The 15,712-nt window shown below is 39.6% G+C and overlaps 1 protein-coding gene across 1 annotated transcript; it reads left to right on the top strand.

Annotated features, from left to right (window-relative positions):
* The first annotated feature begins 1,285 nt into the window (after positions 1-1,285).
* LOC147368206 (olfactory receptor 10H3-like) lies at positions 1,286-6,381 on the top strand. Its single transcript, XM_086413425.1, has 2 exons — positions 1,286-1,331; positions 5,420-6,381. The coding sequence occupies exons 1-2, from the start codon at positions 1,295-1,297 to the stop codon at positions 6,379-6,381; spliced, it is 999 nt and encodes a 332-aa protein (XP_086269551.1). The 5' UTR covers positions 1,286-1,294.
* The last annotated feature ends 9,331 nt before the right edge of the window (positions 6,382-15,712 follow it).

Here is a 15,712-nt window from a genome sequence, read left to right as displayed (position 1 = left end):
GATTTCACACTTTATAAAATGACAATGACTAAAGCATGTCTCACAATCTAGGAAGGCATATCTCTCCTGCTTAGTTCATTTTTATAGCATTAGCGGAGTTTTGTACTGACTTTATTTTCATAATGGATTTTTGCTTGGTTTTTATCAAATTCACAGTCGATACACCGGAATTGTAACTACAGTTGCACTCATAATTTGGAGGAGAGCTGGCTTCACTACAATATTAGCTCATTTGAGAATATAGTCTATTTTCATATATTCAGATTTTTATTAGTGGTTAGATTTTTTGTCTTTGGAGTTACTGAATATTTTTTGTTAACTCCTAGGTATTTTATAACAGAGGTTTTCAAAGTGTGATACAAGGACCGATGAGGGTCCCAAAGACATTTTCTGGGGGTCCAGAAAATGGACCCCCCTACTTTTCCAATTGCATTGTGTGAGTGCTGTTGTGTCTGACTCTTTATGGTCCCATGGACCATAGCCCACCAGGTTCCTTTGTCCATGGGATTTCCCAGGCAACAATACCAGAGTGAGCTACCACTGCCTACTCCAAGGGATCTTCCTGACCCAGAGATCGAACCTACATCTCCTGCATTGGCAGGTGAATTCTTTACCACCTGAGCCACCTGGGAAGCCCCTTTCCAATTACAGGTGTGTGAATGTGTTTTCATCATATGCTTCAGTTAAAATAATGTATTTACCACAGACTAAATGAAGAAGCAGACATGAACATCAAGCTCTTATAAGGCAGTCATTACGCATATTTTCAAAAATCTAAAACAAGCCTATTCTTCTCACTAAATGTTTTTGAAAATGGAATTACTCTCATATAAATGTTACCATTATTAACTTGAAGTAGGTTTACTATTATTCTTTAAAATGTGCTAACTAAATACTTTAAAGATTCTCTGCTTTAATTTTTAATATGGTAAAAATTGATAGCTACAGTCCACCTAAACAAAAACCCTTTAGGAGCCTCAATAATTTTGGAGTTTTAGTAAAGGGATCCTAAGACCAAAATGCTTGAGAGCTGTTTGTTTATAATGCGTGTTACTCTGGGAGTATTATCTTGATTTTAACTTAAGTTGCATATTTTGAATGATTGTTACTGGTGTAATACCTTGAAAAAGACTATGATTTTTGGAAGCTGATCTCGCCTTCTGCAGCACTGCACTTTCTTACTGCACTAACATATTATGTCTCAACTCTTTTATGTTTCTAGATGCTCAAGTCTCTTCTCTTCCAATCCTTATATATATATATATATTTCTTTTCTTTCCTTGTAGCATCATTCATGACTTTCAGTTCCATGGTAAAGAACAGCAGAGACAGTAAGTAACTTTGACTTGCTTCTGATCCTAAAATAATACACATAAACTTCCCCACTTAGTATATTACTTTTTAGTTTTGTAGTATATTCTCTTTATCTAGCTAAGAAAGTTCCTTTTGATTTCATGTTGCAAAGGATTTTTTAAAAGTCATAAATAGATATATAATGAATCATTATGTTGTGCACCTGAAACTGATATCTTATATGTCAATTAAATAAAAAATCATGATTGTTGAATTTTAGAAAATATGTTCTTTACTTGATAAAAATACTTATATAATTTTTTAGTTTATGTGATGAACCACATGATAGGTTATCTGATGCTGTGCATCCTGTCATTCATGGGATAAACCAATACCACTTGATCATACTATATATGATTTTTACTACACTATTTCATTTGACTTGTAATATCATATAATGGATTTTCAAATCTACATAAACAGGTAAACTGAGTCTATAATTATAAACATTCTTGACCTGGTTTTAGAATCAAGATTACATTAACATGAGGAAATGAGCATGGTAGATTTCAACTATTTTTCTGTTATTTATTTATATTTTGAAGATTATATATAAAGTATTCATCAACTGTTCTTTAAAAATTTATGAGCATTCACTTATAAACCCACTGGGGTTAATGATTATAGAAAGAGAAGGTCTTTAACCATTTCAATTTCTTTAAAGCTTATTTGAATATCCAGAGTGTCTATTTCTTGAACCAGGTCTGAAATTGTACATGTTTCTGAGAATTTATTCATTTATTGTTTTGAATTTCTTAACATAGTTTTCTTATTATTTTCATTGATTTAGAAATGTCATTTATTTCTGTAGTTATTTTCCAATTTTAGTTTTGTGTTTTCTCATTGGCAATTTTCTCCTTGTTTCTATCTTATTAATCTTTTCCAATTGCTTGATTTGGGCTGTGTTAAGGATGATTTGTTTTCTGAATAAAGTCTTATGACATATATGTATATGTATGCTTAAAGCAATATGTTTCCCATGACAGTACTGTTTTAGCTTATAAATTTGACATTTGATGGTTAATTACAAATATTTCTTCATTCATCTTATGACTTGCTACAGAAAAAATATTATTTAATATTATATTGAGTTCCTAACTTATAGAATTTGGAAAGGCATTTCTTCTCTACTGATTTCCAATTTTAATGCACTACAATCTATATAATATTTATACTTTGAAGTGTATGGAGATTTGCTCTATGTCCAAATAGAAGGCTAAGTTTTGTTAAAATTCTCTATATGGTTGAAAATTATGTTTAGTCTCTGCTTGGTGAAGAGCCCAAGTATATTCAGGAGCTAATGTCTGAATATTATTATTGCATAATAATTAATAATTCCCAAATTACATTTCTGAACCCTATCAAAACTTGCAACCTCAGTTTTAAAATCTACTTATCTAGTTTCAATTTATATATTTCTGCCTCATATCTATTTCACTGAAAGTTGTGTTCATTATTTCTTTATTAATTATCTAGGGGTACATTGCTGTTGTTCAGTTGCTAAGTCGTGTCTGACTCTTTGTGACTCCATGGACTGCAGCATGCCAAGCTGTCCTGTCCTTCACTGTCTCCCAGAGTTTGCTCAAATTCATGTCCATTGAGTCAGTTATATAGGTTATTTATATCTATTAGGTTGCTACAGTGTTCTAATAATCTTCACAAAATATTCTTCTTTCTTCCTTGGTGTGCACATGTGTGTAATTTTTAAATTTCAGTACATATTTAAGCTACTAATATTTTCCTTCATAGCCAAAATAACAAGCTCATACTTAAAGTTAATAACTAAATTAAGAATGATCTCTTCATATTATTAATACCTCATCATTCACCCATAACAAATCAAAATCTTCTCTATATCCTTAATAACACCTTACAACTAGCTTATCTAAATCCACATCAAATCTAGAACTCTATGTTGGATGTGATTGTTATGTCCCTTGAATTTCTCTTCACTCTTTTCATGACCCTGGCTTGCTGATGAGATTCAACTAATTGTTCTTTGAAACTTTTCACCTTCTGGATTTCCTAATTGCTTCTTCTTGGCATCCTTTAGCTGTTCCTCCATCGTCTGCACATGATCACTCTTTCTGATGCTCAGCTATGCCAATGGGCACATTTTCAGTCTGGTTCCAGTATCCTTTAGCACTAACACACTATTCAGTGAAAGTTCCATTACACTGTTGAAGAGATCTAGGTTTGCATCCATGCACAGACCACTTCTCCAGGGAACCTGGTTCCTTTTACTGGCATATGGTATCAGAGATTTTATGATTATTATTTCATTAAATTCTATTTTTTCTGCTTTCAGCATTGCTTCTTCATTTTCCTTTGGTGAACATTTGCCTGGCATATATTCACCTATCCTTTTATTTTCAAATGTTCCCTTCAATTTCATTAGGTGTATATATATTTATTTATATACAATAATCTGGTTTCTCTTCAGATTGCATATATAGGCTTCCCAGTGAAGTAGGAAATGGCAATCCACTCCAGTATTCTTGCCTGGAGAATCCCATGGACAGAGGAGCCTGGTGGGCTATGGTCTGTAGGGTCACAAAGGGTTGGAAGCACCTTAACATGCATGCATATACACGCACACAGGATACGATGGCAGGAATGAATTCAGTACTAAAAGAAGACAGTACTCAAATAAAGACAAATGGGTTACTCAATTAAAAGAAAAATCTCTCAGAGGAAAAATTATTTTGATAAATCCAAAATCCAATCTAGAACAGGCACAGTATTCAGGAAACTATGACCCTGATCATCTATGTCTGTCTTGATTACAAACCTGGATATTCTATTTCTTTTCATCGCTGTTAATAAACACCCAGGAACCAAAACTATGTCTTAAGCACTTAATTCACTGGTGTTTATCACAATGCTGAAAGGCAAAAGCTATAATGATTTATTCCAACTTACCGATGGAGACTGTGTGACCCAGAGAAGTTAAGCAAATGGATATACGGTAAGCCCCCTACATACAAATGAGTTCCATTACCAGAATGCGTTCATAAGTGTAATTTTCTTTCAAGTCCAACAAGGTTAGCTTAGGTACCCAATTAACACAATTGTCTATATAATACTATACCATTACCAGCTTATAATACTTTTCAAACAAAAAAATACATAGAAAATAAATAAACACAAAAAATAAAGAAAACATTTTTAATCTTAGAGCACAGTACCTTGAAAAGTATAGCAGGTCTCACCAAATATGTGAACTAACTTATATGAGTGGACATTTGAACACAAGTTCATATCTTTGAAAGTTTAAAACTTGAAGATTCATGTGTTAGGGACTTCCTGTACAGCATGAAAAAAGAAGTGAAGTGAAAATGTTAGCTGCTCAGTCTTGTCCAACTCTTTGTGACTTCACGGACTGTAGCTTGCCAGACTCCTCTGTCCATGGAATTCTCCAGGCAAAAATACTGGGGTGGATTGCTTTACTCCAGGGGACCTTTCCAACCCAGGGATCGAATTCTGGTCTCCTGCATTGCAGGCAGATACTTTACTGTCTGAGCCACTAGTTAAGTCCAACTTCTCTGTATAGTATGTGCTTAGTCACTCAGTTGTGTCCTACTCTTGTGACCGCATAGACTGTAGCCTGGCAAGCTCCTCTGTCCATGGGATTCTCCAGGCAAGAATTCTGGAGTCGGCTGCCATTTCCTTCTCCATCTGTATAGCATAGAGCTCTTCAATTAGCCTTTAATGTATGCTAGTGCCTCTGTTTTGGAGAAGGCAGTGGCAGCCCACTCCAGTAGTCTTGCCTGGCAAATCCCATGGACAAAGGAGCCTGGTGGGCTGCAGTCCATGGGGTCGCTGAGGGTCGGACACAACTGAGCGACTTCACTTTCACTTTTCACTTTCATGCATTGGAGAAGGAAATGGCAACCCACTCCAGTGTTCTTGCCTGGAGAATCCCAGGGACGGGGGAGCCTGGTGGGCTGCCATCTATGGGGTCGCACAGAGTCTGACACCACTGAAGTGACTTAGCTGCAGCAGCAGCAGCAGCAGTGCCTCTGTTTTAACCACTGTGCCTTCATTCTCTTTCTGATCTCCCCAGATGCAGCATCCTCATCTGGTCAGAATTACAGCACGGTGTCTGAATTCATCCTCATTGGCTTCTCCAACTTCCCTCAGCAGCTCCTGCCCACCTTCTTCCTGCTGTACCTGCTGATGTACCTGTTCACACTGCTGGGGAACCTGCTCATCATGGGCACCATCTGGAGGGAGCACAGCCTCCACACCCCCATGTACCTCTTCCTGTGTGCCCTCTCCATCTCTGAGATTCTGTTCACTGTTACCATTACCCCTGAAATGCTGGTGGACATGCTCTCCACACACCGCTCCATCACCTTTGTGGCCTGTGCCAGCCAGATGTTTTTCTCCTTTACGTTTGGCTACACCCACTCCTTCCTGCTCATGATCATGGGCTATGACCGCTACGTGGCCATCTGCCACCCCCTGCGCTACAATGTGCTCATGAGCACCTGTGACTGTGCCCGTCTTGTGTCCTGGTGCTGGGCTGGAGGCTCAGTTGTGGGGATGATGGTGACACTGATAGTTTTTCATCTCACCTTCTGTGGGTCCAATGAGATTCACCATTTTTTCTGCCATATTTTTTCCCTCTTGAAGTTGGCCTGTGGGAGGGACACAGCCTCTCTCACCCTGGCTGTGATCCTGGTCTGTGTCACAGCCCTGATTGGGTGTTTATTCCTTATCGTCCTCTCCTATGTCTTCATCGTGGCTGCCATCCTGAGGATCCCATCCACTGAGGGCCGGCACAAGACCTTCTCCACCTGTGTCTCCCACCTCACCATAGTGGTCGTGCACTACGGTTTTGCCTCCATCATCTACCTCAAGCCCAAGGGTCTTCATTCTATGGACAGTAACATTCTGATGACCACCACTTATACAGTCTTCACCCCCTTTCTTAGTCCAATTATTTTCAGTCTTAGGAATAAGGAGCTAAAGAATGCCATAAAGAGAAGCTTCCGCAGAACTTTCTGTCCCCTAAACTCCTAGCCACCAATATAGGGTAGAAGGGTTGGAGACAATGATGCCTTTCTTCATAGAACCCTTGTGATGATACAGGTATATGAAAATACCCACACTCCCTAGGAGTATGATGCATGGTAGCTATTTGACTTTCTCCAGTTTTCCCCCTCTTATAGCCTCAATCCATCATAATATCTTGTTTATATCCAATGTGATGAACTGTATCCCATTATCTATGCCTAGGAATATGCTACCTACTTATAGGCAGGTGAGCAGAACCACAAGGATGTGTCAGGTCCCTAATGCACATGATTCTTCTTGAATGGACTACCAAGAGAAGATTTTGTCCCTTCACCCCCTCCCCAAAATAAGAATCAACAACCTAAAGAATAATAATAAATAACCTAAAATTAATAACCCACCAGAACTGAGTCTTTTCTATGTGCTGTGTCTAGAGTACTATTACTATTATCCTTTAATTATAACAAATGTACAAAAGAAAACAGTGTCTCTCAGAAAATGATTTGCTATTTGTAGTTTCTCACTCCATTTTGGAGTAATGGAGTCTAAGGGAAGTTTTTATTTTGAGCTGAATGAAGTGAAAGATTCTAAAATGGAAAGGACAGAGAGAGAGTAGAGCACTAGGAATAGATCTGATTACTCAATTGGATTAAAAACTATAAAATACATGGGGAAAATCTGGAAAAGAGAGGAGGAAGGAAGAGGCTGGCAATGAAACTAAGCAGGACCCTGTGGGGCTCCTGGGCACAGAGGCCTTTATGTATCCACCCACCCTGCCATTTCTTGTTTGTAGGAAATAGGCTCCAACCTCTATGACCTACCCTGAGTTCCAAAGGGCACATTTAAGTAGTTGTTAAATCAGGGAATTTGGGGGATGCAAGACAATGGAGAGGCAGTCAAGAAATGATAGTGTGAAATATAGACCAATGGAATAAGATAGAAAGCCCAGAGATAAACCCACATACCTCTGGGCATCTTATCTTTGACAAAGGAGGCAAGAATATACAATGGGGAAAAGGCAGTCTCTTCAATAAGTGGTGCTGGGAAAACTGGACAGCTACATGTAAAAGAATGAAATTAGAATATTTCCTAATACCATACACAAAGATAAACTCAAAATGGATTAAAGACCTAAATGTAAGCCAGAAACCATAAAACTCTTAGATGAAAACATAGGCAGAACACTGTGACATAAATCACAGCAAAATCCTCTATGACCGACCTCCTAGAAAATGGAGATAAAAACAAAAATTAAAAAATGGGAGCTAATTATACTTAAAAGTTTTTGCACAAAGAAGGAAACTATAAGCAAGGTGAAAATAATAGTGAACTAAACAAAGAATTTATCTCTAAAATATTCGAGCAGCTCATACAACAATACCAGAAAAACAAACAGCCCAATCAAAAAGTGGGAAAAAGACCTAAACAGACATTTCCCCAAAGAAGACATACAGCTGGTGAATAAACACATGAAAAAATGTTCAACATCCCTCATTAGTAGAGAAATGCAAGTCAAAACTACAATGAGATATCACCTCACACCTGTCAGAATGGCCATAATAAAAAAAAAAATCCACAAAAAATAAATACCGGAGAGGGTGTGGAGAAAATGGAACTCTCTTGCACCGTTGGTGGGAATGTAACTTGATACAACCACTATGGAAGAGAGTATGGGGATTCCTTAAAAAACTAGGGGTAACACTATCATATGACCCCACAATCCCACTACTAGACATAAATGCTGAGAAAACCATAACTGAAAAAGACATATGTACTACAGTGTTCATTGCAGGGCTGTTTTTTGTTTGTTTGTTTTTATTTTGTTTTGTTTTGCTTACCCAATGTTTTCTTTTCCATCTTTTAAAAAAATTACTTACTTTTAGTTGGAGGATAATTGCTTTACGGTATTGTGTTGGTTTCTTCTATGTATCAACATGAGTCAGCCATCAGTATATGTGTGTCCCCTCCTTCTTGAGCCTCCTTCCCACCTCCCACCCCATCCCACCCCTCCAGGTTATCAGAGTACCGTATTTGAGCTCCCTGTATCATACAGCACATTATACAGCACAATTTCCACTGGCTATCTAATTCTGCATACAGTACTGTGTATGTTTCAAAGTTACTCACTCAATTCATGCCACCCTCTCCTTACACCCACTTCACCATGTCCACAAGTCTGTTCTTTATGTCTGTGTTTCCATTGCTGCCCTGCAAATAAGGCAGTACCATTTTTCTAGATTCCATATACACACATTAACATAGGGTATTTGTCTTTCTTTTTCTGTCTTACTTCAGTCTATATAATAGGCTCTAGTTTCATCCACCTTATTACAACTGAGTTGAATGAGTTCTTTTTTGTGGCTGAGTAATATTCCAATGTGTATATGTACCACAACTTCTTTACCCATGCATCACTGATGGTCATCTAGGTTGCTTCCATCCCCTAGCTATTGTAAATAGTGTTGTGGTGAACATTGGGGTACATGTGTCTTTTTCAATTATGGTTTCCTCAGGGTATATGTCTAGGAGTGGGATTGCTGGGTCGTGTGGTAGTTTTATTTCTAGTTTTTAAGTAAATCTCCATACTGTTCTCCATAGTGATTGTATCAATTTGCATTCCCATGTGATCCAAGCAGCTGTGCCACCTCCAAGATAGAAAGCTTTTCCATTTTTATATGAATTGCTTTTCTCCCCATTGAAGTCTCAAATTACTACCCCCAAGAGCCCCTTTTTCTTTAGCTGAAGATGGTGTTTAAGATGAAGTGCTATTAATATTAGCCTCCCCACTGGCAGAAGGTGACTCAGAGAACTCAATTCACTTCACTAAAGTCTCACAGCAAGAAATTGGATGGACCAGGGTTTGAATGTGAGTCTTCTGATATGAGTCATTCAAAGAAGCACTAAGTTATCCAGGCCTTGGTTTTCAATATACCTTTAAGAATGTGGAGAGAACAGTTCTCACCAGCTTCATTGACTATGCTAAAGCCTTTGATTGTGTGGATCACAACAAACTATGGAAAATTCATAAAGAGATGGGAATACCAGACCACCTGACCTGCCTCCTGAGAAACCTGTATGCAAGTCAAGAAGCAACAATTAGAACCAGACATGGAACAATGGACTGGTTCCAAATTGGGAAAGGCTGTATATTTTCACCCTGCTTATTTAACTTATATGCAGAGTGCTGCTGCTGCTGCTGCTAAGTCGCTTCAGCTGTGTCCAACTCTGTGCGACCCCACAGACGGCAGCCCATCAGGCTCCCCCATCCCTGGGATTCTCCAGGCAAGAACACTGGAGTGGGTTGCCATTTCCTTCTCCAATGCATGAAAGTGAAAAGTGAAAGTGAAGTCGCTCAGTCGTGTCCAACTCTTCGGGACCCCATGGACTACAGCCTACCAGGCTCCTCCGTCCATGGGAGTTTCCAGGAAAGAGTACTGGAGTGGGGTGCCATTGCCTTCTCCGTATATGCAGAGTATATCATGCGAAATCCTGGGCTGGATGAAGCACAAGCTATAATCAAAATTGCTGGGAGAAATATCAACAACCTCAGGTATGCAGATGACACCACCCTAATGGCAGAAAGTGAAGAGGAACTGAAGAGCCTCTTGATGAAGGTGAAAGAGAAGAGTGAAAAAGTTGGCTTAAAACTCAACATTCAAAAAACTAAGATCATGGCATTTGGTCCCATCACTTAATGGCAAATAGATGGGGAATCAATGGAAACAGTGACAGACTTTATTTTCTTGAGCTCCAAATTCCCTGCAGATGGTGACTGCAGGCATGAAGTTAAAAGATGTTTGCTCCTTGGAAGAAAAGATATGACCAACCTAGACAGCACATTAAAAAGAAGAGACATCACTTTGTTGACAAAGGTCCATATAGTCAAAGCTATGGTTTTTCCAGCAGTCATGTACAAATATGAGAGTTGGACCATAAAAAAGGCTGAGCACCAAAGAATTAGTGCTTTTGAGCTGTGGTGTTGGAGAAGACTTTTGAGAGTCCCTTGGACTGCAAGGAGACCAAACTAGTCTATCCTAAAGGAAGTCAACCTGAATATTCATTGGAAGAACTGATGTTGAAGCTGAAACTCCAATACTTTGGCCACTTGATGTGAAAAGCCAACTCACTGGAAAAGACCCTGATGCTGGGAAAGACTGAAGACAGGAGGAGAAGGGGATGACAGAGGATGAGATGGTTGGATGATATCACCGACTCAATGGACGTGAGTTTGAGCAAGCTCTGGGAGATGGTGAAGGGCAGGGAAGCCTGGTGTGCTGCAGTCCATGAGGTCACAAAGAGTTGGACAAAACTGAGCAACTAAACAACATCTACAGTCAGCTTCTCTCTGTTTAAGAACACAAATTGAAAAATTCCTAAAAACTGAGCTGAAATGATGTAGTATGGTCTTCTTAGCAGATGTCAACTAAAAAAATAGTCACAACCTAAAAGTTGAGAGTTATGTTTTATTTGATGGGAATTTTTAGAACTTCAAACCTGGGAGACAGAATCTCAAGAACCCTGAGAGAGCTGCTCCAAGGAGGCAAGCAGAGGAGTCAGGTTATACAGAGGTTTGCAACAAGGGACAGGTAGTCTGAACATCAAAAGATTATTGCTAATAAAGGAAAACTAAGTATCTCAAGTCAAGGAATCTAGCACTTTTCTATTTATGGGAAGATGCAAGAGTCCAGGCTCATTGAAATCATTTTTTCCTATGCATTTCAGCTATCTGGGGCCAGTGTTCTGTGTTTTTTTACATCCTGAGTTCCTCAGTGTTCACCATAGGGAGTGGCTGCAGCCTTGTGGCTGCCAGGTTGCACAGGTATTGTTCTCCTTTCTGGTTGTCCTTAGGGCTCAGGAATTCACATTTTGAGGGCCAGAATTGCTGATGACTATGACATTCTTGTTACTGATATGGTAGGAAATACTCCATTTCTCACAGACAGTTAGTATATCTCATCTGAACCTGCCACTTCCAGCTGTACCCCAGTGTTCTCATCAGTGAAGGTCCCTGCTCATCCTTCTTGGAGGACGTAGAGAGATGAACAACACTTGCCCTGAACTGCCTGTGAAACTCCACTGACATAACATTCCCTGTGAGCCAATTCCAAGTTTCATTAGCAAATGAGCCAAGGGATATTCTGTGATCCCTGGGGACTCATTAAAAGTTGACACATAATTCCCATCCCCACTTCATTTCTGAAATTTTTTTAAACTTTCAGGCACAAAGCTAAGGCAGATGAGGTTAGATGCATAGCTCAAGGATAAGGTACAGACAAAGCCACAGGTCCACCCCACTCTGGAGGAATGGTCCCAGGCCTACTTTTTCCCACTTACTTTCAAGCCCCAAATTTAATTGGCAGCAAGAGATATAAGTGGGAATTGGAGGTGGCCTTCTTTTTCCCCAAGGCACAGGATTGCCAGACCTCCAAGCAGCCAAATGCTACGTCATGCACCTTGGTTCCTCAGGCTGAAAACCCAAGGCACACAAAGCAGCTAAGTGTTGCGTACTCCTGGGAGCTGAAGCTTCTACTTCTTCAATCATAATGCTCACATTCCTATGTGATATAAATTACATGTTCAATACCTCCCCTCTTTCTTTGTCCTGTTGGCAACCCCAAAGGGGTAGGACCACTCTGGACTTGCTTGCCATTGTGTTTCTAAAACCTGACAAATAGTAGGTGCTTGTTTCTAAACAAGCAAACAGCTCTCTCATTACAACTCTATGGAATCTGTGAGCTACAAAATCCTTCTGAAGTGTAAATGGCTATCCTCTAGCTTCTCTGAAACTCATTTTCAGGCGTGGCTGGCATCACAGAAACCTGCCTCCTCTTGTGTATGTGTCATAGCTAGTGTCCCTGTGCCAGTGAGTGTCATCTTGTGGCTGTGGGGCTATGGAGTAAGGTCCTATTGTTACTGAATCCAAGCTCACCCTGCTTGTCGCACGACAGGCCAGTGAATCAGAGCCGAGGTGTTGAGACAAGGAATACAGCTTTGTTTGGAAAATAGCAGACTCAGAAGGTGGCAGACCAATGTCTCAAAATAACCATCTTATGGAGTCTGGATGTCAGATTGTTTTATGGATCAGAGATGTGGGGAGGTGAGGAAACAAAGTAAAAAGACCATTAATCTTGCAAATATCTCCTAGAACAGAAAGTTTCAGGCAAGGGGATGTGTTAATTTCTTCCATCCACAGGTGGACAGGGCTCTGAACAAAAGAACTTTTAGTTTAAGGCAGAGGGACAAGGCTTTTTGAGGCAGGCCATTGTGTATAATTATAATAACAAAAGCACCAAAAATCAAGTCAAAGAAACATTTCCAACATGGAGTCAGAACTGGCTTTTCCCTGCAACACTATTATTCAGACCCCTGCCAGTAGTCACCATGAGCCACAGCCTCTCCTTGCTGCCCAAGTGCCCTGTCATATTGGCCTTCCTCGGTTCCTCAAACAGGCAATTGTCTTCCCACCTTAGGTCCTTTGCACATGCTGTTCCTTTTGTCTAGTGCCCCTTTTCCTCTCCCTTTTGACCAGAAAGTCTTATTGAAATGCTACCTTCTCCATGAGGTCTCCCCCTAGTCTGCAACATTCTCTATGAATTCAGTTATTGAGCTTTCATGGCACTCTGCTTTCTCTTCCTCCTACTTGTAACTTCTTTTGTAAGTTACTCACCATCTACTTCTTCTCTCCCTTGTAAGGTCCATGAGAGCAGGTATCCCTGTCCTGGTCACTGTGGTCTCCCCAGAGATGGGCTCAGATGCTCCATACACATCTATTGAATACATGGGTGCTGGAGCCGGGCTTCCTCTGAGCTGGAGATAAGAGTTATCTCATGCACAGTCTTTAGGTACTGAGGCTGGTCATGCTTATCAAACTATTCTGCAAGGGTGGTTGGCTCTGACTTCTCCTAGTTGTAAAAGAGCAGATCAAGTATTTGATTCAGGTATTCAAGAAGAAGAATCAAGTATTCTTCTTCTATTTACCACTGCACAGCCTCAGAAAAGAGGACACCTCCTGAGCAAGCCAATCACCTAGAAATTGAAGAAGAGTTCAACTCCATTTAATGGCCCGATCCTTGGTGGGAATTTTATCCTGTAAATATTTATGGTATACCTAGCATGTGCTAGACATAAAAAGTCAGTGGGACTCAGATTCCATTTCTAAGAGACTCTGGATGAGGGATGGAGACAGGCAAGTGCCTAAGTCATTTAGATACTGCAACATGAATACAATGGAGATGTGAATCTCAAGATAAAAAGATCCCCCCCCAAAAAAATCCACTGAGAACCAAGTTGTTATAAATGTTGCAGGGAAGGGCCAATACTGACTCCCGGTTGGAAATGTTTCTTTGACTTGCTTTTGGTTGCTTGTATTATTATAATCACACAAAATGACCTGCTTCAGAGAATCCTGCCTCTCTGCCTGACTGTTAAGTTACAGTGCCTTTTTTCAGAACCCTGTCCTCTGGTGGATGGCAGGAAGAAATAAATTAACAAATCCCCTCCCTGAAGCTTGCCATTCTAGGAGATATTTACAAGACTAGTGGCATTTTTACTTAATTTCCTCACTTTCCCCCATCTTTTTTCTGTAAAAGAATTTGACATCCAGACCCCATAAGATGGATATTCTGAGACACTGGTTTGCTATCTTCTTCCTCTGCTGGGTTTCCTTTTTTTTTTTTTTTTTTTTGAATTTGTTAAAATATTGCTTCTGTTCTGTTGTTTTTTTTTTAATTTAATTTTATTTTTAAATTTTACAAATTGTATTAGTTTTGCCAAATATCAAAATGAATCCACCACAGGTATACATGTGTTCCCCATCCTGAACCCTCCTCCCTCCTCCCTCCCCATACCCTCCCTCTGGGTCATCCCAGTACACTAGCCCCCAGCATCCAGTATCGTGCATCGAACCTGGACTGGCAACTCATTTCATACATGATATTTTACATGTCTCAATGCCATTCTCTCAAATCTTCCCACCCTCTCCCTCTCCCTCTCCCACAGAGTCCATAAGACTGTTCTATACATCAGTGTCTCTTTTGCTGTCTCGTACACAGGGTTATTGTTACCATCTTTCTAAATTCCATATATATGCATTAGTATACTGTATTGGTGTTTTTCTTTCTGGCTTACTTCACTCTGTATAATAGGTTCCAGTTTCATCCACCTCATTAGAACTGACTCAAATGTATCCTTTTTAATGGCTGAGTAATACTCCATTGTGTATATGTACCACAGCTTTCTTATCCATTCGTCTGCTGATGGACATCTAGGTTGCTTCCATGTCCTGGCTATTATAAACAGTGCTGCGATGAACACTGGGGTACACGTGTCTCTTTTCCTTCCAGTTTCCTCAGTGTGTATGCCCAGCAGTGGGATTGCTGGATCATAAGGCAGTTCTATTTCCAGTTTTTTAAGGAATCTCCACACTGTTCTCCAGAGTGGCTGTACTAGTTTGCATTCCCACCAACAGTGTAAGAGGGTTCCCTTTTCTCCACACCCTCTCCAGCATTTATTATTTGTAATAAAGACTTTTGGATTGCAGCCATTCTGACTGGTGTGAGATGGTACCTCATAGTGGTTTTGATTTGCATTTCTCTGATAATGAGTGATGTTGAGCATCTTTTCATGTGTTTGTTAGCCATCTGTATATCTTCTTTGGAGAAATGTCTATTTAGTTCTTTGGCCCATTTTTTGATTGGGTCATTTATTTTTCTGGAGTTGAGCTGTAGGAGTTGCTTGTATATTTTTGAGATTAGTTGTTTGTCCGTTGCTTCATTTGCTATTATTTTATCCCATTCTGAAGGCTGCCTTTTCACCTTGCTAATAGTTTCCTTTGATGTGCAGAAGCTTTTAAGGTTAATTAGGTCCCATTTGTTTATTTTTGCTTTTATTTCCAATATTCTCAGAAGTGGGTCATAGAGGATCCTGCTATGATGTATGTCAGAGAGTGTTTTGCCTATGTTCTCCTCTAAGAGTTTTATAGTTTCTAGTCTTACATTTAGATCTTTAATCCATTTTGAGTTTATTTTTGTGTATGGTGTTAGAAAGTGTTCTAGTTTCATTCTTTTACAAGTGGTTGACCAGATTTCCCAGCAACACTTGTTAAAGAGATTGTCCTTAATCCATTGTATATTCTTGCCTCCTTTGTCAAAGATAAGGTGTCCATATGTGCGTGGATTTATCTCTGGGCTTTCTATTTTGTTCCACTGATCTATATTTCTGTCTTTGTGCCAATACCATACTGTCTTGATAACCGTGGCTTTGTAGTAGAGCCTGAAGTCAGGTGGGTTGATTCCTCCAGTTCCATTCTTCTTTCTCAAGATCGCTTTGGCTATTCGAG

The sequence above is a fragment of the Bos grunniens genome, chromosome 7, assembly GCF_055505025.1.
Source record: "Bos grunniens cultivar Pamir isolate PY7600 chromosome 7, Bosgru_T2T1.0, whole genome shotgun sequence".
NCBI lineage: Eukaryota > Metazoa > Chordata > Mammalia > Artiodactyla > Bovidae > Bos > Bos grunniens.
This window is presented reverse-complemented; position numbering and strand designations above follow the sequence as displayed.